The following is a 27,215-nucleotide window of genomic DNA, read 5'->3' as shown; positions in this document are numbered from 1 at the left end:
TAATGTTTGTTTATTTGTTTGTTTGTTTTAGAGAGGAGAAAGCAGGGAGAAAAACATCAGTGTGTGCCTGCCCCTCGCATACCCTCTACTGGGGACCTGGCCCACAACCCAGCATGTGCCCTGACTGGGAATCCAACCAGGAACCCTGTGCTTCGCAGGCCCACGCTCAATCCACTGAGCCACACCAGCCACAGCTGGAGGGTCCATCTATTGTCCCCATATTACCTAGTGAGAAAGGCTTCAGTAAAGATCTCTTGAATCTCAGTGTGTGAATTCTTAACTTGCAAATCAGTCGTGTCCTGCCCCCCACTCCCCGCTCTGCACAGGCACGGATGTTCCTCCTCATGGTGCAGCGTTTCTCCCAGTGATTCCTCCGGCCGCACTTGCCCCCACCTCAGCCCTCGTTTTATGCTCTTATGCCAAGTCACACATATGCCGCAGTTGCCAGCCTCCACAGCTCTGTCCGCTGTACCCACTCCTGTCCAGGAAGCTTTTCTGACACCCCCCGGCCACCGTTGTGAGTCCGTGTCTTTTCTGGATGTTCTTGAGACAGACTGTGCATCCTTCATCTAGACACTTTATCTGAGAGTTAATTAATTCAAGGACTTATTTAGTGTCTTCCATGTACCAAATGTGCCACATATGAGAATAAAAATTTTGATGTGGCCCCTCCTCAGGCAGCTTTATTTTCAAATGATCCCTTTCTGAGCTTTCCCCACCCTGTCCTGTGGCATCTCCAGAACAGTGGCTGTGCTTAATCCTTTCTATATTCAGTTCCAGTGCCTGCACACAGTAGGTATACAACAAACCAACTAGACAGTGAGGAGGGTCTGGACTTCAAAGACCTGGGAGAGTTGGGGTTGCTGAACCTTGGGACAATGCCTGGGAGCCCCCATGCCCAAGCACACCCTCAGCTGTTTCTCTCAGAGGGGAAACTGCTTTGCCTCCCGAAAGCCCAGTGTGTACACTAAGCCCTGAGCCCTGGGTGCACAGATCCCCTTGCACTCTGCTGCATTTTCAATCACTTTAGAATATTTTTCAAAGACCTCAGGAAGTTGGGAGTCCAGACCTCTCTTGGGTATCTCCACATAGCTTTTTCAGCAAGATGCTCCGTCCTGGTTTTATCAGTCTCCCAGTTTATGATGAGTTGTCAAAGATAGTTTGGGGGTTGGCAAACGGTGGCAGACGAAGGATTCTGTGTGACCTTAAAGACTGGAACTCGGTTATTTCCATGCCCTGCCCTCTGGGTACTTCCCCTCCATCCAAGAATGGAATACAAGTATAACCACTGCAGCCATCAAGGGCTGCAGTCCAGGTGGTGGGTAAACCTTCCTCTTTTGCCCCTTTCCTGCATTCATTCACTTATTCATTCATTCACTCATTCAACACACGAGCGAGCCTTTCTTCGCCCCACCCCTCCAATCCCATACTTCAGAGCTCTGGGGATACAGTGAGTCAGCCCCAATTCTGAGCCTCTGAGAGCTCTGAATTTCATGATGGCTTTTCATCCAGGGGCCTGTCAGAGCCCGAGTGTGGGTTTTCACCTGGTAGCCTCAGGGCCCGGTGTCTGGTGGGCACTTCCTGTGCCAGAGTGAAGAATGGGGGTTCCACAGGAACATTTTGCTCAAGGGATAGAAACACCCAGAGCCACACCCATGGCACCGATGCACCTGGATGCCCAAGAATTTCCCAGTGGGCTCCCCACGTCCTGCTACCCCCCAAAAATCCTCTGGAAACCACATGTCGTTGCTTTAATACTGTGTGATACTTTCTTTTAAAATACAGTCTCTTCTGAGGTAGACAGAGCGTAACTGCAGAGCATCATCAGACAGGAGATAAATATGTCCACGTACAACACGCAGCAAAATGAGGTAGAAATGGTTATAGCTGGAGGAGAGGACCCCAACCCCAATCTGGGTAGAGGAATGAGAGGGCCAGCTTGCCGAGTCTGCCCTCCCCCAACCCCTGCCCCTGGATTCTTTGGTATGCCCCCCCAACATCGCCAGAGCTGGACCTGCCCTTCCCCACCCACCCCAGTGCCCACGAGGTAGGTGCTAGTAGACTGGGGGATGTCTCCTTGTGCAAAGTTCCCCAAGGCCAGTAGAGGAGGTGGTGGGGGCCCTCGGTCACTATCAGCGAGCCCCCCACCACCCCCAGAGCTGCCTGCCTCTTGAAGGGAAGGGATCCCAACCCCACTTCCCCGATGCCCTCCCCACCCCACCCCCACACACACATACACACACCTGAGAGAACCACCTCGCTCCTCACTCCCTCTAAGGTCCTTTCACAGCCAAGACCCTGCAGCCCACCCCACTGTTTCTGAGGCACCGAAGTCCCGCGAGCAGCCAGCTCCGAGGGGGGCCAGAGAGACCAAGGGTGAACAGCGGACACATACGGAGCAGCTTTCCTGTTCACGCTGCCAGCACAGGCCCTCAGCACCTTAGCACCTGAAATGTTTCCCCTAGACACCCTTCCACCTGGGAGTGGGAGGTGGCACAGAGGCTGTAGCAGCTGTAAGGGCAGGCAAGGAACAGGAAGGGAGGCTACGGTGGGAGAGAAAAGAGGTAGGGGTGAGGGCACGCTCCCCCCAACTTTGGACCAAAGGTCAGAGCTGTGAAATGGGCTCCCTGAAGGGGAGGGGGCAATCTGCTGAAGCCCCATGGAGGGAGGCTGGTGGGGAGGGGAGGATGATGGTTCTCAGAAGAAGGCTGGCCAGGCCTGGGCGTCTGGTGGCCAGTGTGGGTAGGACTGAGGCCAAATTCCCAATGTCAGGGAAAAACAGCCTGCCCATCTCCTTCCCCCTCTCACACTCCCATGTCCTCAAGACTTTGGACCCTAGGAAAATGCAGGAGCGCTTCTCCACAGAACCTCTGCTGCATCCGATGCTCGCCCCGCCCAGAGCCTCTTCACAGCCAGGGAAGTACAAGTGTGTAGTCAGTGTTGGGCCCAACCAGTCTTCCCTCCAGAGGGAAACTTCTTTGCCAATGTTACAGGAGACCTCTGCTTGGGGAATGGCCAGTGAGATGACCTCCCTGGGGGACTTCCTGCCTAAGTCACCTTCCCATTTGAGGCTTCTCAGGCTACTTGCTGGGTCTGGGGCACGAAGTGGGCAAGGGCATCCCAAGTCTGGCTAACCCTTCATAGAAAATACTAAGCTGAGAGGGGCCCCTGTTGGGAGAACAGCAGAAAGGTAGCAAGACCTACCTGCTCTCAAATCCCCTAACCCACTCCCCAACACCCCTGCCTGCAACCTCAGGCTGGGGAGGAAGCCCAGCAAATACATTCCGCTTCTATCCCAGGAAAAGCAGGGGTCTGCATATGGTTCTGGACCCTCCCTCTCCTTCCCGACAAGTCTCATTTTCTGAGTCTTCCAGGAGAATTTGCTCCCCTGGGGGAGTGGGGCACACACAGGAGAGTAGCCGAAGCCTAACATTCCTTCTGAGGGCAATTTCTTCCTGAGTTGTCAAAATAAAAAGAAAAACAGCAAATTCTACATATCTTACAAAAATAAGAAGCCTAAATATTAAACAAGCTACCTTTCTGGTATTTCCGCCCTCAAAAGCAAACAACAACAAAAACCCTTCTTTGGGTGTTTTTTGCTTAATTTCCACCCCGCCCCCAAGGTTTCAGCTGGGTGAGAGGAAATGGGGTGGGAGGGAACTCCGTACCTCTCCTCCTTATCCTCTGGACTTCCAGATCTCCCGCAAAAGGATACTGCACTCTTTGAATGAGAGGGACAGAAGGCAGGGAGACACAGAGGCTAGGGAGCAAGGGACGGAGACAGAAGCAGAGTGTGAAAGATGGAGATAGGGGAGAGATAAGCAAAGGAGAAACAGGGTCAGGATGGGGGATGGGGCAGTGACAAAGCGACCAGGAGAGGAAACTAGGCGAATGCAAAGAGGGGAGAATGGGGGGAGGAGGAGGGAGCCAATAAGATAGCGAGGAGACAAAAGGATTGTGGCGAGAGAGCAGGAGTTCCTTAGGTCCCTGGTGTAGGACCATCCCTGGGTGCCCGTCGGAGGAGCGGAGATGGCAGCTTCCCGTCCACAATAAATAGAAAAAAACCTGAGTACACAGCGCATATGGCATCTATCTGCCTAGCAGAGGCATTTTCCTGACACCCCCCCCCCCAAAAAAATCCACCAACAACACCCTCCCTTTTCCCTCCCACATTCACCACTTGGCACCCTCCCCAGCCCGGTGGGTTAAAGACGTCCCTCCCTGGGCCGGGGAGGGAGGGGCGGCGGCTTCCGCGGTCTCGCCCGCGCGCTGTCAGTGTCCGAAGCCGTACATCTTGTCCCACTCCACGTAGGAGTCCAGATCCTTGGGAGAGACCCGGGGGCCCACCTTGGCCAGTGCCGTCTCCAAGTCCTTGTAGGAAAGGGGGCGCTGCAGCCCCGGGAGCCCCGCCCCGGCCGCTGCCTGCTGGCACAGCTGCCCCAGCTCGCCCCCGGAGAAGCCCTGGGTGCCCTGCACCAGGGCCGCCAGCTCCTGCTCGCTCAGCACGCAGCCCTGCTGGGCCAGCACCCGCTGCAGGATCTGTCCGCGGGCCGCACTGTCCGGCAGCGCCACGTAAAACCGAAGAGCAAACCGCCGGCGGGTGGCCTCGTCCAGAGCCGCGGGCCGCGAGGTGGTGCCCACGACCAGCACGCCGTCGGACCCCGCGCCGCAGCCGCCGTCCAGGCAGGCCAGGAGCGGCGCCTGCAGCGCGCCCGTGGCGGCGGTGCCGTCTTCCCGAGTTGGTAGCAACGCGTCCAGCTCACTGATGAGGAGCACGGCGGGTGGGCGACAGCGCGCGGCCGCGAAAGCCGCCTGAAGCAAGCGCGCGCCCTCCGCGGCGCCGGGCGCGGCCAGCGTGGCCCCGCGCAGGCGCAGCAGAGTGGCGCCCAACTGCGTGGCCAGGCAGCGTCCCAGCAGCGCCTTCCCCGCGCCCCGTGGCCCAAAGAGGAGCACTGTCCGCGGCGGGCGCGGGCTGCCGGGGTAGGCGGGCGGCCTCAGCAGGGGCCACACCAGCTCCTCCTCCAGAGCCGCCTTGAGCGGGCCCTGTCCCGCCACGTCTGCCCACTGCACCGGGGGCCCGCAGTCCAGCACCTTGCTCGTCACCAGCTCCAGGGCCCCGGGGTCCACTCCTTTGGGAGGCTCCTCCGACGGCAAGGCAAAGCTCCCGCGGGGAGCCGGCGCCGGGGCGCGCTCTGCGAACTTTTCGAAGGGCTCGAGTTGCGGGCCGTAGACCGGGAAGCCCAGGACCTTGAGAGAGACGCCGTCAGCGTACTTGCCCGGTGCCTCCTCCGCCGCTCCCCGCGGCTTCGCCCGGAACCCATTGCCTCGACACTCGCCGTTGTCCGCCGCGGGGTAGGAGGCACCGTCGGCTGCCGGGGCCTTGGTCGGCTCGTAGACGTACTTGCGGTAGCGGCCCTCTGCGCCCTCGTCAGCGGCCTTGCGCTTCAGCGACACCCCAGCCTCCGCACCCGGAGCGGCCGCCTGGAAGCTGTAGGAGGTGGGCGCAGGCCGGGACGGGGCGGGCGCCGGTAGGGGCGTGGGCGCCGCCAGGCCGGAGGGCAGGTAGGGGGTCGGAGGCGGGGCCGGGGGCGGTGGTAGAGCCCCGTAGCCCGGCTGCGCGGCGTAGCCCCCCGCGGGGTAGTTGTACAGAGGGCCGGAGGGGCCATAGCCGGGCGGAGGCGGGGGCTGCAACAGTGCGGCCGGGGGGGGCGGGGGCATTGCGGTTCCGGTCTGCGCGCAGTAGCCGGGGGCCAGGTACCCCCCGCCGTAGCCTGCCGCGTACTCAGGCGCCGAGGGCGGGGCCCCGCACGCATTGCCGGCGTAGAGGGGTTCAGGAAGGTTCCCGGCTAAAACCGGGGAGCCCCCGAGGCCCCCGGAGCCGCCCCCACTGCCTGACTTGGTTCCCGGGAGGCCTTCGTGGAGTGACGCCAAGGGGTAATGTGGCTCTGGACCTGGCCAAGGCTCCGGATCCCCCTTGGCGCCGTTGAGGAAGGCGGCGTCGCCGTAGCCGCCCAGGGTGGGGCGCTCGTAGGGCGAGTCCAGGACCCCTGAGTATTTCTCCGCGTAGCGCTTGAGGAGGTTGGAGGCAGTAAGGGCGGAGATGTCGTCGTGTGCCCAAGCATAATGGCAGCGCTGGCGACCCCCAGGAGGCAGCTCCAACTTGTGGGCTGGCGATGGTGTGGTCGAGGAGACGTCCAGGTGCTGCTCTGGCCACTGGTTGAGGGGCTGGGCGTGTTCCGGTGTCCAGTGCATCTTCGACAGAGCTGCAATAGAGGAGTGGGTAGTGAGTGAGTAGTCAGAGCCCACCGACCGCTGGCCAACCCACTGAGACGACAGCTTGGGCCGGGCTGGTTCTGCCATCTAAGACACACTGTCCTGACTTTCATACCTAATGTGTGAAGAGTCAGGCACCAGGTGCCTATACATATATGCTCTGTCTTGGTCTCTCTGGCGCTTTAAATGCAGTCTCAGTTGGGTGCTTCCTCCCCCACCCTTGCTTTTCTCCCCTCCCCACTCAGAGAGGTTAGGGTAGGGCTGTCTCCCTGCCCCCACCCCCAGGCCAGTTAGTCTTGCTTTTACACAGGGACTCTGGGCCTACCCGTGGCCTAGCTCACAAGCCCCTGCCATTCAGCCTCCTGCCTGAGGGATCTCCCGCCTCCCTTCCAGGTTCACAGACTTACATTCCAGCCCCCTACATCACCTGAGCTGGAAGTGAGGCAAGTCCCTGGGGCTGGGGAAAATGTGTGAGCTTTGAATCAGGGAGACCTGGGTTTGAATTCAGACTCAGTTACTGTATGACCCTAGTCAGGCTGCCCCATCTCAGGGAAGCTCAATTCCTCCATCTGTTAAAGGGCATAACGTAGGCCTCTCGGAGTGGTCTTGAGGATTCAAAAAGATAATGTATGTAAAGTATGTAGTCCAGTGTGGGGCACAAAGTAGTGTGATAAATGGTACAATTAAGGACTGGCACAGTGGCTGGTTCTTAATTGTACCATTTATCACACTACTTTGGAGAACATTCTGTGAGGGGGGTTCATTCCGACTGATGTGACAGAACAGTCCTCATGCCGTGTCCCAGCACCGCGGGCAGAGCCAGCCCTGTTCTGTGCTTTATCTGATGTAGCCCTCACAACGACCCCATAAGGTCAATGCTATTGTCATCATTCCCATTTTACAGATGAGGAGACAGAGACTGATGCAGCCCCAAGGTCACACAGCTGTTATGTAGTAGAGCAGGATTCTGAGGGCACCAGTCTGACCAAGGAGCCCGGGCCCTGTTTTCCTCCCTGGTCCAGCCCTCTGGGTACTCGGGGCTGGAAGAACCTGAGGCCATGGCCTCGTCTACATCTCCTCCTCGGTCCCATGGAAACGTGTGTCTGTGTTTGCCTGGGACTGTGGCTGCGCCTCAAGTCCCTATACATGGTCCAGCACAAATAATGCCCCTTTTTATTACAAAATCTTTTATTCCCAAATCATAAGCATGTAATTCTGTAACATAACAATATCACACTCAAGCATACTATATGGCATTTTAGGTGAAATGTTCAAATTAAAACTATAAATTATTACACCCATATTATTACCCTACCAACCACATTCAAGCAGGCCTTACTTCTGCTGGATCCTGTATATTTACCCTTCAGACCTGCAATTGGAAGCACCAGTTGGGGGTAGGGGGCTGTGACCCCAAGTTGCCTGCACCCGCCAAGCAGGAGAGTTTGTGTTCTCTCACAGCAAAACAGCCCAAGTAGAGCTGTTCCTTTCCCTGTAATCTTGCCATCCGATAAGCATTCACACCCCTAAGCTGGCTAGACAGTTCCTTATCTGGGTCTGTGGGCTTCCCTGGGGGAGGCTGGGGCTCTGGGGACCAAAGGCAACTTTCTGAAACTGTACCCTTTGGGGAGCGGGCTCAGGTTCCCGAAGCAGCTTTCTCTGCAGACCCTTGAAGGCCAAGTGCCTCCTACACATAAGAAGCTGGGTCCACTTGACTCCAAAACTTAGGCCATCAGTAGATAGTAACAGAAGGAATTACTAGATGGAAGAGTAAGTAAAACATTTCTTACACGCCCACCCCTCATTCTTAGGAAGTGTTCTAGAGTCAGTGAGAGAAGTGATTCAGCCTTCACAAATGGCCAGAACACTCAGTACACCGACCTCTGTCCCCGTGGACCTCTCCAATCCCCATGGACCCAGGAAGGGCACTCCCTGCACCAGGTGTGACACAGGCTGTGATAGTGTGATTAAGAAATACACATTTAGCCATATCCGGTGTGGCTCAGTGGACTGAGCACTGGCCTGTGAACCAAAGGGCCTCCAGTTCTATTCCTAGTCAGAGCACCTGCCTGTGTTGTGAGCCAGGTCCCCAGTAGGAGGTACATGAGAGGCAACCACACATTGATGTTTCTCTCCTCTCCCTCCCTTACCCTCTCTCTAAAAATAAGTAAATAAAATATTTTTTTTAAAAGAAACACATATTTAATTTACAGACAGCCCCTGGCTCACAGCTCCCAAACCCGTGGAATCCCCTAAGCGTAAGAGCAGTGGGAGCACATATTGTTGTTTGGTCTGTTGTCCTCAGTTCCTGAAGTCGCTTCCAAGCCACGGGTAAAATGAATGTCTCAGTTATTCACAGCAAGCCTTTTCCAGCCACACCTGAATTTATAGTAATAAGGTGATTTTTGGAAAGCCCTTAGTTAACTCAAGGATGGAGGGTGGTTGCCAGGGAACCAGCCAATTAGATGGTTGGAGCTTTCAGCCCCTCCCCACCCCCACCTCCTGGGAAAGAAGAGGCCTGGAGACCCAGCTCCATCGCCAGTGCCCAGGGATTTAATCAGTCATGCTGCGTAATGAAGCCTCTACAGGAAGACGGAAAGGATGGGGATTCAGAGAGGTTCTGGGTGGGGTGGGGCCCTGGGAGAGGGCCTGGAAGCTCTGTACTCCTTCCCATGTTCCTTGCCCTGGGCATCTCTTCCACTGTGGCTGAGTTATGTTTTTGTGTGACAAACTGGTAATCTACTAAAGTAAACTGGTTTCTTGGGTTCTTTGAGCCGCTATAGCAAATTAACTGAACCCAAGGATGGGGGAGGGGGGGCATGGGAACCTCCAACTTATAGCCTGTCAGAACACAGGTGACAGCCCCAGCTTGCAAGTAGCATCTGAGCTGGGGCAGTCTTGTGGAACAGAGCCCTTAACCAATGGGATCTGATGCTGTCTCCAGGTAAAGGGTGCCAGAATTTAGCTAAATTTGTAGGACACCCAGCTGATGCTGCAGAATTGGCTGGTGTGAAAAACCCACACATCTGGTGTCAGAAGTGAAGCAGTGTGGTGTGAGGGTAAAGGGACTGTGTTTTCCCCTCACCCACTCCTCCTCCGCCCCCACTCGGCATCCTGGGGCAGCAAACACCCAGAGCTGTCACTGTGCGACCATGAGCAAGACACCTCATCTCTCACACTTCACTTTCTTCAACTGTCAAATAAGACAGCTGGTGTGGGTGGCGGACCGAAACTTCTCTCTCACCAGGGACCCTAAGAAGTAAACTACATGTGCTGTGGTGGTAAGGGACCCCAGTGATACAGTGTCTGTGCCCAGCTCCAACTCCCTGAGGAGTTGCTAACACCCCTTCCCCACCTTACAGAAATTCTGTGAGTCAGAATTCCATTACCCACAGGGAGGGAGGGTATTGGGCCGAACAGGGCTGGGGGCGGGGCAGGGTAGGAGGGGCTGCTGTGTGGCGGCTTGAGTCCTGTGTGGAAAGGGGCTGATGCAGCCCCTCTTGGGCAGTCTCCCCAGGGCTCCATTATCTCAGCCTGGGACAAAGGGGCTGGAGTGGAGAATCCCATTGTTGGCCCTCATATGGAAATCTCATTAATCTATTCACCGAGGCTCCCACAGGCCTTTTGTCCCAGGCTTTTTGTCTACTGCTCACAACTGCTGCCCCAGGGGGGTCTCCAGTGGCCTGGCAGAGCTCATGCAGGACTGTGTCCCCCTCTGCTGGGCCCTGCCCCCTCGTGCCAGCCCCTGTTTACTGCAAGAGGAAGGGAGGGGTGACGAAAGGACTCCTAAGGACCAGTCACCTGCCACAGCCCTGGCACCCACCATACAGGAAGCTCTCCCCCTGGTCCTGGCCAGACAGCAGCCCTCAGCGCAGCCGGACCCCCACAACCCTGCCTGGGGGACCCTGTAGGGCAGGGCCTAGCAATAAACATTTAGGGGTGAACCCAAGGAGACCAGAGAGGCAGCTGCAAATGCTCCTTGCAAGGGCCCCAGCCCGTTCTCTGCAGGTAGACTGTCCTGCTCCTGCCGGCCGGCACTCCCGCAGCACCACCCTGCGTGTTGCTCCTGAGTGCTGGCCGTCAGAGAGGCAGGGCTGGTCTGCTGTGGCCCAGCCTCACAGTCTCTGTCAGGTAACAGAAGGGAAGGTGAAAAGTGGTCATAGAGGGAGGGAGGGAAAGAGAGGAAGAGAAAGAAAAGAAGAATGTGTTCCGGAAGGTCAGGGGCAGTTGGTGCCGGTTTTGGAGGGGTTCAGGGCAGCACCTAAAATGGGTGGGAAGAAGGAAAGCACTGGGGTGTGTTCCTGGACTTGAGGTTGGGGGAGTGGGAGGGACCAGAGCTGAGCGGGCACACGGGCACATCCAAGTCATCACTCGCTCACTGCCCACAACGCCCCACCCAAGTGGGTGCTATTTACAGGTAATAAAACCCGAGTCCCGGAGAGGAGGTGTGGCTTGCCCAGCGTGGGAATGGGGGCCTCCTCCCTCTGGCCAGTGTTTTTCCCGCCTCCACAGGTTGTGGGAAGACAGGGGTACAGGTTAAGGAGCAGACCCCTGAGGGGACAGAGGTCCGGGGACAGAGGTCCAGGCACAAGGTCTGAACACTGTTCCTGCATGTACCAGTGCTCCTTGGGTGGAGACACGGTGAACCTGGAGCTGGGGGAGGGCGGGGGGCATAGGAAGGTGAGGAGGGGGCTGCATGCCGCGATCTCCAAGGAGCAGGAATGGCCAGGACAAGTGTGTCACTGTCGGGGTGGCTCTCTCTGTGTCCCGGGGCAAGCTGCTCGTCCTGTTTACTGCCTGTGAACATCCCAGGCGGCTTTGGTTCTTCCAACAATGCAGTGCAAGCCAGCTTTCCTCTCCATGCACAGCGCCCAAAGAAATCAGAAAAAAATCAGCCCTGCTCATTCAGGCCTACATGCCTATGTTCACTCAGTCCACCCCCCAGAGGTGCCTCCCTCTCCCAGCCACCTAACTCATTCCCATCCTTCAAGCCCCCTCCCCCCATAAGCCCTGCCTTCTTCACGCGTCCTCCCAGGCCTTTCCAGCCCTAATCCACCCCTTGCCTTCTTGGGGAAGCAGCAGAAAGTCCCTCCTGACAGCAAGAACAGGGGATGTTCTTCCTCTTTGCACCGATTCCACCCCCTTTCAACACTCAGGGCTGCTGTCCCCATGTTCCCCCCTCTCCTGCGCGAGCAGTTGCCCCTGTTCTCATTCTCCTCAGCCCGAAAACATGCTGCCATCCTCCCATCTTAGGGGGGAAATGTTCAAAACCATTTGATCCCCCTCCAACTATACATCCTATTGCTCTTTGCTTGATTTTTAACAAAAACCAGTTTCAGAGACCCCTGTATGATGACTCCTGATTCCTCCCCTCCCATGCCCTTTGGGACCCCTGCCACCCAGGCTCTCACACTTGACACTGCAGTCGCCTGCTCGCCTGCCTGCACACACAGGCCTAGTGCATGACACGTTAGATCTGATAGTCCGCTCCGGTGGGTCTCCCCTCGGCAGCACTGGGCTCAGCTGACACCCCCCCCCCCCCGCCCTTCCTGAAACTTCCTCATTGGGCTCCCTGCCCCCACTCTCCTCCTCAGCCTTTGTCATGCCCTCCTTTCACCCCCCACCCCCCCAGCCTTGCAGAGCCCAGGGCTCAGTCCTTGGAACCTTCTCTCCACATTACCTCCTTGGAGCCCCCTCAATCTCCTTGACCAATCTCCTTGACCAATTGCCAGTACACTGAGGATTCCTGTAAGTGGTTCTCCAGCCTAGTTTTCCCCTATGTGCTTCCCACCGGTGTATTCAGCCTTCGTACTGACACCTCCACCCCAATATTTAGTTGGCATAATCGACATGTCCAAAAACCAAATTTCTGACTTCCTCATCCCCCTCCCCACCCCCTCCCTGTCCTCTCATCTCATGAAATGGCAGCTCCACTCTCCCAGGCTGCTCAGGCCAGAACCCTCGACCAGAATCCTCTCCAGCTCTCACATCACAGACCAGTGAGTCAGATGGGCACTGGCTTCAAAGTCCACCCAAGCTGCAGCCGCTTCTGACCACCCCCAGCGCCACCCTCAGCTGGAGGACTGCAGCAGCCTCCTGTCTCACCTCTGCACTCCCACCCTTATCCCCCACTCCACTCCACGTTCCCGACACGGCAGCCACCATGGCCCTTGAAAACACATTTGATCATGCTGTTCTACCCAGAATTTCTAATGGCTCCTGTCTCATTCAGAAGAAAGGCCGAAGTCCTCACTATGGCCTACCAGGTCCTTATGATCTGCGGCTGCTTCCCCTTACCGCTGGGCCTCCCTCCAGCTGCCCTGGCTTCCTCACTGATCCCCCACACCCAGCTTTCTCGAACCTTGACTTCACTGTGCCCTGTGCCTGAAACACTCTCTCCCCAGGTCTCTGCATGGCTCATACCTTCCTTCAAGTCTCTGCTCAACTGCCACCTCACTGTCCCCCTCAACTTGATGGTCTCTGTAGCGCTCATCATAAGCTGAGCTACTTGTTGCGTTATTTTCTTGTGCCCACTGGGAAGTTTGTTCACTCATATTCCAGGCACCCAGGACAGCGCCTGGCACACCATGAGTCCTTATAGACTCTGTAGAATAGAAGGATGGTTAGATGTCTAATGAGCAAAGAGGCTTCAAATTGCCTCTGCATCCAAATAAAAAAACTGGGGTGACGAGATCTGAGCCCAGTGAGATGGTGTGGGTGGCAAGGGGCACAGCCAGGGAACCCCCTTGGGGGCAGGTGGGAAGGGTGCCTGCTGCTAAATGGCACCCAGCCCAGCTGCCAGGCACCCCACCTGGCTGCCTTTTTTTTTTTTTTTTTTTTTAATTTGTCCTCCTTCTCTCTTCCCCTAGCCAGGCCTCTGGGAGAGGACAAAAGGGGCAATGGAATTCCCATCAAAGGCCACCGGACACATGGTAAAGAGATCAGGGCCCTTGGGACCCTGCTTCCTCAAGGTAGTGAGGCTGCCCCGCCAGTCTGGCTCCTCTTTGGGCTGGGGGTGGGTGGGGGTGTGCCCTGGCCCTGGACTCCTCAGATGTCAGATGCCAAACAGCAGGAGCTCAGCCTGAGTGAGGCTGGCCAGCCGCCCCCATCTGGGCTGTGTGCGCACGCCCTGGGGGGAGGGGAGAGTGCAGAAATCCCTGCCTGTGTCCTCGGTCAGGGCCACAGACAGACTGTGACCATCTGCTCTCGTCCTGAGAGGCCAGGCCAGGGGCCCAGCACCCTTGAGAATAACCCTTCCCTTTCTCCCAGCCTCCTGGTGTTCGCAAAGACGTTCACGGTTACCACTCAGTCTCACTCTCACAGCCTCCCTGCCAGATACTCACATTCTCCCCAGTTTGCAGAGGAGGAAGTGGAGGCTCAGAGGGAGAAAACCTTTCTCCCTAAGGTTTTAGCACCTAGTAGGAGGGAAAGCTGGGACTCAGAACATTCTGCCAGCCCCTCCCTCCCCCAGCCTTGGCCAAGGTACCTAGGCACCAAACACATGGCCCTCTCAGAGCTCAGCTCTCAAGCACAGCTCAAGTCCAGGCCTACCTTCAGCCCCCCTCTTCCAGGAAGGCTTCTAGGACTGACAACTCCATGGGAATCCCTAAGATGCTGAAAAGTCTAGGGCTTCCTACAGCCATTCCTGTCCCACCCTGGGCTGTTGGTCTGTCCCTGGATGTCTGGCCCCATCATGGCCCAGGACCTGTAAGAGTACCTCAGCCAGCCATAGGAGTAGCAGGTCCCTGAACTGCATGTGACCCACACTGGCGCTGCTGGTCTGACAGGGGAGGGAGCACCGATTCTTGAAAGAGCCCCACTCAAGGTCACAGCCAGAAAGGGATTTGTACCCAAGGGTTTGGGTTCTGTCCCTCAACACAGACTCTAATCCTGTACTTTTCACATCTTAACCATTGGCCACAAGTGGCTATTTAAATTTAAATTCACTAAAATCTATTAATTATTTTACAGTCAAAATTATGGTTAAAAATAAAAATGTATTATTAAAGTTAAATTACATAAAATTTCAGTTCCTCTCCCTGGTCAGATAGCTCAGTTGGTCAGAGCATCACCCCGATGCACCAAGGTTGTAGGTTCAGTCTCCAGTCAGGGCACATACAAGAAGCAGCCATGAATGCATGAGTAAGTGGAACAATAAAATCTTTTTTCTCTCTCTCTCTTTCTACCCCCTTTATTCTCTGTCTAAAATCAATAAATAAAAATATTTTTTAAAATCTCAGTCCCCTAACAGCACTAGCCGCACTCAGCAGTCATTTGGGTGTGGCCCCCGCAGCATTCCCGTCATTCTCCGGGCGCCGCTCCCACCCCAGCCCCCACCCCAGCCGGCACCCGGTTCTGCACACAGGGTGCTCCCGCTACGGCTGGAACTGCTGCATCTTCCTCCTGAACGTGGAGCCTCACGTCTCAGGATCTCCAAGTAGACTTCCTTAGCACTTGGACTCCTTCCTCAGCGTTCCTAGGCAGTTTAATGGCGAGGCTGGGCTCCAGCTTGCCCAGGAAGGACAGAGGATGGGCTAGCTGGACCAGCCACTCCCCGCCAGCCCAGCCTGCCCTGCCTGCTGCCAGAAAAGGAGGGGCGGGCCGAAGAGGAGGGAGAAGGGCAGGACAGGGTAGTTTGTCATCAGGCCCTTTGGGCTGTGCTTCCTTCCCTCCCCCATCAGCTGCTGGACACCCATCCCCCCTGGTTAACCATCCTCATCCTCATCAAATCCCAAGGACAGATGGGGGCCGGCAGGGAGAAACGTGACCACAGTGAAAGCACTCTCAAATGGCACCAGAGTCCAGGGGTCACTGCTGTGTCCCCTGAGGCCTGCCCAGGCCCTCATGTCCGGCCTTGTGTCAGCCAGGCCTGGGCTAAAGAGGATCTCAGTGAGGGGAAGAGGGGCCGCTTAGGAACCTTAGGGGGAGATTTAAGAATCTGTAGGTGCTGGATTATTCCAGCAGGCAGAACAGCAGCTAAAAATGCAGTCACTTGTGGTCACTCACCCATCCGTCCATTCAGCACACACTGAGGAAGTCCCCACCGTGTCAAGGTATAATGAGAGGATGTACAGATGGACAGGTAGGTTCCCTAACCAGTTTGACCAGGTAGAGACAAGGTTTATTCTGGTCTTAATCCTTGTTCCAGGCTGGATGAAGATCCTTTGTCCCTGCCCAGTGGTCTGAGCAGGCTGGACACCTTACACCCCCTCCCCACAAACAGGCCTGTGCATGATCGTGCATGTGCATGCATGCACGCACGCGCGCGCGCGCGCACACACACGCACACAGCTGCTGTTGCCAGGAACCGCCCCCCCCATGGCCTCTGGCCAATCACAGCACTGAAGGGTAAGTCCCACTGCCTGGTGGCCCCCAGGGAGTATATTAGCACATTTGAACCGCTCAACCTGCAGTGACAAAGCCTGGGGCCTTGGGAGGAGACACAGCGGGAGGGGTGGGGGGACTGTGGGGAGCTGTCCTCCTTTCCTTCCCAGGGAAAAGCCCAGGACTAGATTAAGCATTCTGGGGCACAGAGGAATTTGGGGGCCTCAGCTCCAGCAGTGAATAAGCGATCCATAAAATCCCGATTTACACACTCACTGATCAAACGGCTCATCAACCACCCCAGGAGGTTGGGAGTTGCTCCAAGGCTTCCCCTACTTTTGTAGAAGGTACTGCAGAGCCAGGAGCTGGACCCAGGACACAGGTGCCCAAGGTTTTATCTGCAGACACAGTCCCACCCAGAATTCCCATGAGGGGCATCCATCCGGGGCTTGGGGACTTGCCTATACCTCGTGATCTGACTGCCTTGGGCAAGGCGGGGAAGGGAGGGTTGGGGGGTGGCCCACCCGGCAGCCATCTTTGTCTGCCTTCTATGAATAACAGATCCTTTTCTCTCCTGTGCTGCCCTGGGGGCTGCCAGAGCGGACTTCAGCCTCATCAGCACCGCTAATCACTTTTCCATCTCTGAAGCCCTCCCCTCCCCCCACCCCACCCACTTATTTCCAACTGCTGCTCCAGGTTTTCTCTTGCCCCTCCTGGTGCAGCACTGTGCTGCTAGGGGCTCTCAGAGCCCTTTATTGCACCACCCCGTGTCACCCCTGCCCAGGCTAGAGCATACCCAGGAACAGGGGTTGGGATGGAGGGACACCAGTCCCATCTCCTCCCCAAAAGAAAGCACAATTTTGTCCTCACCTGCCTAAATTTAGTTCACTTAGTTAGACTGTAGGGAAGTCTAGTAACAGAAAACCATTCTGGCTAATAAGCATCCTCTTTTAAACCGCTGTACGTCTGGGGGTTCCAGGCTAACAGCCATCACCCCTCCACACAGGGTCAGTCAGGCCGATTTGCTTCTCCCTCGTGCCTGCCTGAGATGGGCCACACTGAGCAAATACAAGTTTTCGTTGGAGCCAAGCCAAGATCTTTGAGTCTGGGACTTGCCTACCCTGCACACCCTCTTCTCACTCCTTGAGCTTCAGTGGACCAGGTGAGGGATAGACTTTGACTCCTGGGCCCCAGGAGGGGATGGAGAGGGAGAGAGGGGGCATCCTATGTCCATGCATTCCAGAGGGCTCAGCAGGTTGGCTGTTACCTCCCAGAGGCCTGCTCTCCCTGTCACTCAGTCCCCACGACAGACTGCTAGGCCAGGATTATGGAGTGAGCCCATTGTACAACAGGACACACTCCTTCCCTTCTCCGTTTTCCTGTCAGTGGCTGCTCCCAGGGACCCACAGGTGTGGGCTGGATGCGTTAGCGACTTGAGCTAGCAGGTGTCTGAAGGCCAGCCTGAAGGACTCACCCAGGACAGGGTTTCCGAGCCCACCCCGCAAGCCAAGGGCATCCATGTGGAACTCAGTCCCACCTCTCTCCTGCGGCTCACACGGTGCAGGGCGTGAGTCAGCCCCTGAAATGTGGGGCAAGGGTCTCGGCCTCTGTTCCTCAGGTGAGAAGCTGGAGAACATGGCAGCCCCCCCACAGGCTGAAGTGAGGGCACTGAAGGAAGGGCGGCACTGTAGAGGCTGGCTGGAGGGGCCCGGGGCGGGGGGGACCCTAGGGCCCTGGGGCAGGATTTGGTAGGAGGGCTGGCTCGGAGCTTCAGCCTGGGACAGTGTGTGTGTGTTGCGGGAAGGGGGGAGGATGCTTTCTGATATGGAAAAGATCCAATGGGCTTGAGGGACTCAAGGAGAGAAGTGCAACTTCTCAGCTGCCTGCAGGGCCCCAGAGTGGTGAGTCCCGCCCCACAGGAGCAGGTCCCCATCACACCCCTGACTGACTGTGACTGTCAGGTGGGTCTGCAGGGCCTTGAGGGGCACTGAGTTCACATCGCTGCAAATGTAGCCTGTGTCCCAAACCACGACTTCCCAGGATGCCCTAGTCTGACGCCTGACCCTTCTGACCTGTGTCCTGAGGCATCTGTCACCAGCTCCTCCACTGCCAACAGAGGGAGGAGCCCCAGGACTCTGACATGCCCCCCCACCTCTGATTATTTTTTTAGATTTTATTTATTTATTTTTAGAGAGAGGGCAAGGAGAAAGAGAGGGAGGGAAACATCAATGTGTGGTTGCCTCTCAGGCCCCCTTCTGGGGACCTGGCTGCAACCCAGGCATGTGCCCTGACTGGGAATCGAACCAGTGACCCTTTGTTTGGCAGGCCAGCACTCAGTCCACTGAGCTACACCAGCCAGGGCCAAACTTCTGCTTTTTAGAAGCTGCCCCTTCGGGTCCCTCTTGAGATCCCACGAAACCAGACCTGACTCCATCCCAACCCACACTTCCCCTGCTCCTGGGGACCTTGAAGAGAGTTAGGAACCTGGGGGATACTCTCAGGACGCCCTGGAAGCCCACCAAGACCTCAGACTCCCTATGGAAAACATCTCTGCCTTCTCTCTCTCTAGTTGGTGAGACTACTTCACCCAGGCAGGAAACCCTGGAGGCTCTGTGTCGCCACCTCTTGCAGCCTCCACACATCCATCTGGTCACTGACTACCTTTGACACCCCCTCCGAAATGACCCACAGCTCTCACATCCACCACCACAGCCAGTCCAGCATCTGAACTCTCCTCTCTGCCCTCCTAATCCTTCTCTGATGGGCTCCTGGCATGGTCCTTCTACCTAAAACAGACTCAACCCCCTCTCATCATGGAGAGGACACCAAACCCCTTCCCTGGCACCAGAGGTGAGTCAGGTACTCCTTCCTCCCAGCCTTGGACCCCGCCATTCTAGCCCCTCCAGCCACAGTGGTCCATGTTGTAGGCCATACTTGTTCACACTTCCAGGCCTTTGCCCTGTCTGGTCCCTCTGCCAAGAACGCTGCCTTCCTAGTTCCGCACGAGGATGCTCCCAGACTGTTAGGTCACTGTAATGCTGACACTGATGCTGGCTCCCTCTTGGGCACTGGCATGGGTCCCCTGCACCTCTGCCCTGCCACTCAAAGCCTTTATTTAGAGTCGATGTCACCTGTTAAATCAGGCCCCCCATTACCCACCCCAGACACCCGTGCCCCTGGGCCTTTTCACAGCCAACAGTTCCCTAGCCCAGCAGCCCCTTCCTGCTCTCTTTCCACCCTGTCCTTTTCCCTCCCAAGTCCCCTCCCTTGGAAAATTCCCTGATGCAATGGTGCTAAGAACAGGGCCTTTGGAGCACATACTTTAACACAGGAATTACTTATATTGTAAGTCATTCCTCTTGTTAAAGATTATTTGCTTTCCCATCAAGGCCCGGAAGTAAGATCTGCAGCTGAACCCTGTGCTTTGCCCTGGCTACAGCCAGTCCCTCCCTGGGATGCTCGGCTTCTCATCACACAGGGCGACAGTAACAGCTGTGCACAGGCTTGCAGGACCTTGAGTGGACTCGAGTCCACAGGTGCCCAGCAGAGGAGGCTGTGGTCACTGTCCGACCGAGTGCCACCGCCCTCCGGGGCTGGGTGGGGCCCTCCCAGGGCCCAGCTCCTCCTCCCCAGGCCCTGGCCCTGCATGGGTGTGGGGTGGAGGATGAGCTCGGCTCACCACCAGTCTCTGTTCATAGGCCCCTTTAACAATTTTTTTCTTAATCCTCACCTGAGGATATGTTTATTAATTCCAGTGGGGTGGGGAGAGAGGGGGAAAGAGACGTGTGAGAGAGAAACATCGATCAGCTGCCTCCTGTATGTGCCCTGGACAGGGATCGAACCTGCGGCCTAGGCATGTGCTCTGACTGGGGACCAGTCAAACCCACGGCCTTCTGGTGTGTGGGCCGATGTTCCAACCCATGGAGCCACCTGGCCAGGGCCCCTTTTTCAGTCTGGTAAACATGTGGCCTGTTCTCAAAAATACTTTTCCAGTGCATGATAAGAAATACACAATAAAAAATTGTGACTATGTATGGCGCCAGATGGTAACTAGATTTCTTGTGGTGATCAGTTCACAATACACATAAATATTGAATCATGTTGTACACCTTAAACCAGTATGTCAATTACACTGCAATAAAAAAAATAATACATGGGGCTACTTTGTCAATTATACCTCAGTGATGCTGGGGGAAGAGATGAAGTAGAAATACGTGGGGCTGCAGCAGAAATGAATACTACTGAAATACAATTCTATCCATGAACTTGTCAGGGGTCACGGACCACAGGTCTCAGCCCGAGAGACTAGAGCCCCCCACCCCACCCACCCAGCCAGGTTCAGAATCCAAGGTTGTCTTGAGTCCATTTAGGGGGCATGTGACCTCCAAAATACTTCAGCTTCAAAGTCTGGGTGACCCTATGTCCCTGGCCCCCAGTGTGTCCCCTCTCAGTGTCTAGGGAGGGGGAGACGCCCCCTGCAGGGCCGAGCCTGAGAAGGAAGGAAACAGCCCACCCAGGCTTCCCCAGTGGCGCCTGGGGAGTTCCCCAGTGGCGCACTCCCGAGCCCCCGGGTTCGGAGCTGAGTAACTCCAGCTATGCAGCCTGGCTGGCCTACTGGGGTGTGAGTGGGCAGTGTTGTCCTCAGGGGAGTAGCCCTTCACACCTGCCGTGCCAGAGGAACAGAGAGAATGAGAACTTGAGGGGAGGCTGCTGGGCAAAGATGAACACCCACCCACAGCAACTCCTGGCTGCGCCTGTCTGCGGGTCCCAACGCGGGGCGAGCACTGCTCCAGGTGCCTGACACACATTAGTTCACGTAACCCTCACAATAACCCTGGGGTGGGTGCCACTGCCATTCCGTGTTACGGAGGAGAAAACTCAGGCACGGCTAACTTGTCCAGGTCACCAGCCTAGGGCCTGGTGCCACCTGCCCAGGTAGTCTGGCTCTGGGTGCTTTCCTGCCTCTCACCTAGGAAGCGGCTCTTCATTTATCAGCTAAGAACACACAGGTGCCAGCTGATTTCCACCATCCTCATTAACCTCCCCTGCCTCCCCTCAGCCCTCTCCCCGCGATTCTCTGCCATACACAGCCACAGAGCTTAGCAAAGTGCTGAGCGCTTCAGGTCTGAGCCCCCAGGCCCTGGTGACAGTCCCTGCCACACCCCGAGGAAAGTGATCAGCGAGTCAGGGCAGCTAGCTGCCTGCAGACCAGGGCTAGGGGGATGGGAGTGTCTGCTCACAAGGTTTCTGAAGGTTTCCTCAGGAAGACACCTGACAACAGAAGGTCTCTGAACGCCTGCCCGGCTCCCAGGTGGCGGTGGCTCGTGCAGCTCCGCGCAGCCCTGCCGCTCCTCCCGTCCTCAGATGAGGCAGCTCCTCCGTGAAAGATGTTTGGCTTAATGTCAGCTGTCTGGGAACACGGGGGCTGTCTCTGGAAGTGCTGAGCTCCCCAGCAGTACAGGCATTCGGCACAAGGGCCGTCGCTACCGGGAGGGGCTCTCCCAGGAAGGGTGACCGGCCCTTCCCCTCCTCTCCGCCTACCCCTACCCCTAACTCTAACCCCAACCCTCTCGCTTGCACAGGTAGCGGGCACGGCACACACAACAAGTCCCACACTGACCTGAACACCCCGCCCCAGTCCTCCAGCTGCCTTCTCCAACCCGAAGTTGCGGGCCGCACCATCTATCCCTACAGAAGCTGGACCCTAAAACTCCAGCCTGAAGAGGACAGCAGATGGAAGATGGTGACATAGGAATTACATCCCACACAGGACTCAGTCCATCTGGAAAGGGATCCCCCATGATGCAAGGCCCTGCTGTCAAATTCTGGCCTTTCCCCTGAGCCTCTCCTGCCCAGACCCATCCTGCACCCATTCCACAGCTCTGAGCGGGCCACTGCCCAGCGCACACACCCTCATGGCTCCCCGCTGCAAAGGGAGTACCAGGAGAGTGGTCCTGGAGGTGCAGCCTGTCCCTTTGCCTCTTCACTCGTCCCCAGCTGTCTCGTGTGCTTCTTCAAGGTGGGACCACATCTGAAAAGAATGGATTTCGGATGAATGGTTGCCCGGATAAAACACCCAGGGCCGGCACAGGGCCCTGCTGAGTGCGCAGTGTGTGTGGCTATGCGTCGCACTAGGTGTTTGTGGCAAAGCAAACGACACCAGGGCCAGGATGCCCTCTGACCCTCCTTGGCCATGCGAGGAGCTGAGGGTGGTTACAGGAGGCCCAAGGTGTGAAGGTCCGCCTCAGGGCCTGGCACACAAGTGCCCAGTGGGTGTGCAGAGAAATTTAGAGGCCCAGGAATGCCAACCCAAGCTCGCACCCTCTGGAGCCTGGCTAAAGTTCACCCAGGACCCTGCACAGTGCTGGGACACAGCAGGGGCTCAACACAGGCTTGTTAGAGCTAAACGCAGCCTCTTTGTCACATCGTCCCATCTGTCCCCAGTCAACCCCAGCACTGGGCTGCAGTCCCGGTCCCGTAGCCCAAGTCTGCTGGGGCAGTGAGGGCAGGGAGCGGGAGGCCTGCTGCCGCCTCCCAGGTCCTGACACAGCCAGGCGGCTGTCCTCTCCCCACCCTCCGGTGGCCTTTGGAGAAAGCTTTGAACATGGCCAGGGCAGCGCTGCCACAGACAGGGTGTTCGCACGCCCTTTTTCTCCTTCCTCCTACACTGGGAAGCGGTTCTCCGGAGTCCCTGGGTTCCGAGTCCCTGAGCGAGTGACCGAAGGTGCGTATATACTTCAGAGACAAAGGGGCGCACTCCTTGAAACCAGGGCCCTGCCACCTATGAACTCACTAGGGTTGTTGTCCTCGCTTGGCAGACGAAGAGGTTGAAAGTCAAACGGAACAAGGGACTTGTCCAGGGTAACTACACCTGATTGGTGGCAGGGTCACTGCAGCCCAGGGCTCGGCCGCCAGGGTGAGGGCCATGATCGGTCACCATACAATCAGGTCAGAGCTCTGTGGACACTGGGCAGTGGCCCCTGCCCAGTGCTCCCATTCATCAGCACTCCCCACCCCTCCTCCAGTGCCCAAGGTGAAGTGGGGCTAACGCTGCCCTTGCCTTAGCACTAAAGGAAAAGAGAGCAAGGCCCCCGGGTGGTTTCCACTGCGGCCCCCTCTCCTTGGCTGGGCCAAGCAGGGAAATGGCAGCCTCAGAGCAATGACAGCTCTGAGCACTGTCACCTGCACTTCTGCCCAGGCCTGCACAGGCCCACAGTCACTCAAGACCAGAACTCGGGGGTCCGAGCTCCAGCCTGTCGCCTCATTTAATCTTCATAATAATGCTTATGAAGTAGGCGTGGTTCTTGGTCCAGTTTCACAGAGGACATATAGAATATTTAATAAGTGGTAGCCATGATTTATTGAGACACTTATGAAATGCCTGGAGAAGCTAGATTTTCCTGGTTCCTGGGGACAAATGAATCTTAAAACAAAATAAGCCCTGGACCTCCTCTCTCCAGGTGACATACTCAGAGGTGAGATGATGAACCCACACCCTGACATGGGCAGTGGGAACCTTTCCCATTCAAAGCCTGGCCAGTCACCTTGATCTGCTACCCCTGGTCGCTTAGCTCGCCCTGCCCACCTGCCCGTGACAAGGCCATGGAGACGGCACTGCGTGTGGAGGCAGGAGTGCTGGGCGCAGGCCTGACCCTGCCCTCAGCGCCCCCAAGAGAGCTAGACTAGGGTGAGGGCTTCTAGATGTGGGGTCCCCTGCGCGCGGGGGGTCCGAGAGCCCTCCAAAGCAGAATGCAAAGTCTGGTGTCAACCCATGCAAGTGCATTTTTCCAGGGACGGCTTTGCTGGTTCCTTGAGAGGGTCTGTGAATCAAAGAAAAGTTCTGGACTCCCAGACTGGGTAATCTCAAAGCCCCTCTCCATCTCTAGTATTCTTGGGCTTCATGCATGTCAACATAAATTCTACTGCCCAGCCTTCAAGCCCAATTCAGCTGCTACTCCAGGAAACTCTCGGATTTGTGTCTGACAGAAGCACAAGGCTCGGGACCCAGTGCCACAGTTTTGCAAGATCTCTCCTGCCTTGATCTTCCTCACTGGCCTGCCAGCTCCCAATGGGAACAGGACCAGCCCAGGGCTGAGAGGGCAAAATACACCAGTATACCTCGTGGCCAGCCTAGCGGGCTCACCTCTGTCCACTGGAAGGCAGGGGCTGTTGCAGACCGCAGGTGCACCTGGGCCTTGGGCCCACCTCTCCTGGCTGCAGCCCTGAAACCTCACAGGGTCATGCTCCTGCAGGGAACCTGGTTTTCATTAAATCAGGTAGAGGAGTTATTCACTGTCAGCCAAGTCGAGGAGAAGCAAAGTTCTGCTAGAAGGCACAGGGAGGGTGAGGGAGATCAGCCTGTCCCCTGGCCTCCCTGACTGACCAATTGTGGGGGGAGGAGGAGGCGGGGAGACTGGGCTCCTAAGGGTCCAGCAACTGAAGCAGTAGGAGCTGGGGGTGGAGAGTGGGGGCAGTCCTGGCCCAGATAATAAGCAATTGTTAATGTGATCCATATGGATCCTGACTGGCCTCTCTGTTTAACAGGATGATAATGGCAGGGAAAGAATGCTGGTCTGTGGGGAAAGGAAGGGGCAAAGTCCTCCCTGACTTTGGAGGAGGGGGAGAGTTAGCAATGAGGAGGAGACAGAGACTCACCCAGGAGTCTCTACTCACACAGGAGCACAGAACTATTTGCCAGAAAATGTCCAGATTCTATGTTTGCAGGCTGTCCTTATAAAACTTTAATTCAGCCAAAAAATATTTATGGGATGCTCACAAGGTGTTGAGCCGCCCTGCCAGGCCCATGGGGGCAAGGGGCAGGGAAATACATGCCTCACCTCTGGCAAAGCCTAGTGTGGACTCAGCCACACAGGCTGGACTCAGCCACACAGGCTGGGGCACAGGTGCAGGGCCAGGAGCACATGGAGGGCAGGGCAAGAGCTGAGGCTATGAGGAGGAAGTGGGGCATCCGAGTTGGGCCTTGAAGAATGAGGAGGTTGCGGAAACACAGGGACAATGGGGAAGGCATTTGGCTGAGGGAACAGCAAGAGCAAAGGCAAAGAGGCGTGAAATTGCGTGGAGAGCCTGAGATCTCAGCAATAAAGCTACAGCCCGGGTGGGGGAGGGGAGGGGATTCTTGCCCCATAAAAAGCTGTGGCCAGAGGGACCAGGAGGAAGGCAAGTAAGGGCTCTGGGAGACACACTGGGGACTGGTACCCCTCCCGTGACCCCTCCAGTCTGTGTACTGTGTCCACTCCCAGGATCCTTGGCCCAGCCCACCCTTATACCAAAGCCAGAAAATCCCCGCAGGGCCTCACAGACCGTGTCTCTCAGCCTCTCTTCTCCTGGGAAGTTGGGTGTCCCCCTGAGGAAAGGGGGTTATCGGGCCCTCCCCAGGAGCAACTCCACTGCCTCACGTAGCTAAGTTCCCTTTGGCCCAAGTGGGCCTTCCCCCAGAAGATATTACAGCGAGGGCACGGGGTCACTCCTTACAAGGGTGGCTGCTGTGGACACCAATGGAATCAAGTAGAAATAAATGAAATGGCGTTAAATATGGGAAAGGGGGATTTACGAGGCCTGTCACTCGGTCAAGCACTGCCGGCCGGCAAACCCCGCCCCCTCCTCGCCCACCCTAGGAAGCCCTGCTCCGCCCCCTGCCTCTCAGCGGGCTCAGCGACCAGGTACCCGTGTGGCTGCCCGGCCCCAGCCGCGCCACGGGCCCCGAACCGCACAGCGCGTCTGTCCTCCAGGGCTGAAGCAGAGCGGAGGGTGGCGTGTGCTACCGGCTCTGAGGAACGCCAGCCCGGCCGAGTCCAGAAAGATGCACAGGGGTCTCAGGTTGCATTCGGGAGGGTCTGGGTCCTTGCGCACGGTCAGAGTTCTCCGGACCCCCGCACCACGAATCCACGAGTGCCGCTCTGGGCCCCGAGAAGTTCCTACCCCGCCCCGCCACCGCAAAAGCCCAGAATGGAGTTGGAACCGGGTCCCTGTTCCTCACTGCCCGGCCTGGGTCCGGAGACCGCTCAGCCGCCGCAGCCGTGCGGACGACAACACAAACATTCTTCCGTCCTCTATTCTCCTCCAAATTAGGTATCCATGGAGACAGGGCCAGGCAGCCTGACAGCCCCACGGCCTAATCCTGATTTAGTGACCGTCCCTTTAACAGCCCACCCACCCGTCCACCCACCCCTGCGCTCCAGGCCGCTCACACTCTCCCCCGCGCAGACCCCTTCCCAGGCCGCCTCCGCCCCGGAGGTGCGCGGGGAGCGGAGGGGCCAGGCAAGGGGGCCTCCACTTGGTGAGCACCTACTGTGTGCCCGGCCCTCTGCAGAGGGCCCTCCACAGATTGGGTGTCTAGCAAGGGACTCTGTGTAAACCAAGAGTGGGCTCGTGAAGCGGGGAAGTTTAAGGGGCTCCCTTGTGGCCTGCAGCCCGTGAGTGAAGGTAAGTGCAGCTCCCGCAACACCCTGACCCCGAGGTGGGGGTCTGTGCTCTCCGGGCCAGAAGAGAAGAAAGGAAGGGTCGGGCATTAAGGGCGCAGGGCCCGAAGTGGCTTCAGTCTCCTGTCACTGCCCCGTCACGATGCTGGGGAATCTCCGGACCAGGAACCCAGCCCCCACCGCCCTCGCACACCCGCGCGCGCGCGCGCGCACACACACACACACACACACACACACACACACACACACACGGGCCGCTGGACAAAGACCTGACGGAGTGGGAGGGGCCTGCGGGCCGGCCCTCGGGCTCCGGACACAGGATCCTTCTGGGACCCGAACCCTCAAATCCTGGCTCCCCACCCCCCCACCCCGCAGGCTCCCCCCGGTCCGGCTGCTCCCAATTCCTGCATCCTCCGCACCAAAGCGGGCAGCGAAGAGGGTGCCCATCGGCGGCGGAGAGGAGGTCCCCTCCTCTGCCGGCCCCTACCCCCGGGGAGTGACCCTCGGCTCCCACGCACCCGCACGGATTTCTCGCTGGACTTGCCCTTCGACCCCCCGCCTAGTTGAACCCCGCGACCCTCAGCCCCCGCCCTCTCCCGCCCCCGCACTGCCCCGCGCCCGCGGACAAAGCTCCGGACACCCCGACCGAACGGTCACCACCCCCTGACCCCGGCCCGGCCGCGCGCTCCCGCGCCTGTCCCGGCCCAGTCCCGCGGCCCCGTACCTCGGCATCCCGGCCGGGTCCTAGGTGAGTGTGCGCGGCCTGAGGGGGCGTCCGGCCCCGGGACCGGGGCGCGGGCCGGGGGCGACAGGCCGGGTCTGGAGGGCGGCGGCGCTCACCATCCTGGAGCCGCTCCTGCTGCGGCCGCCGCGGCCGGGAGCGGGACTGGGCAGTGGGGGTGGCCGGACAAGGGGCCGCCCCGGCTCCCCCGGCAGGCAGGACCCCCACCCCCACCCCCGCCTCCCCTCGCCCGCCCCCAGCGCCCTCCCTCAAGGGCCCTCGCTCCCCTCCCCTTCCCCCGCCCCGCCCCTCCCCTCCCCCGGCGCCCCGCCCCTCCCCCAGCGCCCGCCCCTCCCGCGCCCTCCCCGCCCCGGCTCCGTCCCCACCCCGCCCCCACCGCCCTCGGGCTCCCAGCCCCTCCTCTCCGCCGCCCGGCCTGGCCCCGCCCTCCCTCCCCG

The 27,215-nt window shown here is 57.8% G+C and overlaps 1 protein-coding gene across 4 annotated transcripts; it reads right to left on the bottom strand.

Moving 5' to 3' along the window:
* Window positions 1–1,571: 1,571 nt before the first annotated feature.
* On the bottom strand, window positions 1,572–26,964 carry FIGNL2 (fidgetin like 2). Of its 4 annotated transcripts, XM_045830083.1 has the most exons (3): window positions 21,539–21,566; window positions 20,838–21,007; window positions 1,572–6,263 (listed from the first exon to the last, which is right to left on the bottom strand). In XM_045830083.1, exon 3 carries the CDS (start codon window positions 6,250–6,252, stop codon window positions 4,273–4,275), a length of 1,980 nt encoding a protein of 659 aa, XP_045686039.1. In that variant the 5' UTR covers window positions 6,253–6,263; window positions 20,838–21,007; window positions 21,539–21,566; the 3' UTR covers window positions 1,572–4,272. The 4 variants fall into 4 exon arrangements, with proteins under 4 accessions (XP_045686039.1, XP_045686038.1, XP_045686040.1 ...); XM_045830082.1 differs by lacking the exons at window positions 20,838–21,007; window positions 21,539–21,566 and adding an exon at window positions 26,761–26,964; XM_045830084.1 differs by lacking the exons at window positions 20,838–21,007; window positions 21,539–21,566 and adding an exon at window positions 23,741–23,796.
* Between the last annotated feature and the right edge of the window lie 251 nt (window positions 26,965–27,215).

This window comes from Phyllostomus hastatus, unplaced genomic scaffold (assembly GCF_019186645.2).
Source record: "Phyllostomus hastatus isolate PE091 unplaced genomic scaffold, TTU_PhHast_1.1 phas_scaffold_93, whole genome shotgun sequence".
NCBI lineage: Eukaryota > Metazoa > Chordata > Mammalia > Chiroptera > Phyllostomidae > Phyllostomus > Phyllostomus hastatus.
The sequence above is the reverse complement of the archived record's forward strand: the minus strand, read 5'-3'. Positions and strand labels throughout refer to the sequence as shown.

What these genes read in the sequence shown, in the direction of transcription:
- FIGNL2 (XM_045830082.1), bottom strand. Translation starts at nt 6,252, where the DNA reads ATGCACTGGACACCGGAACACGCCCAGCCCCTCAACCAGTGGCCAGAG.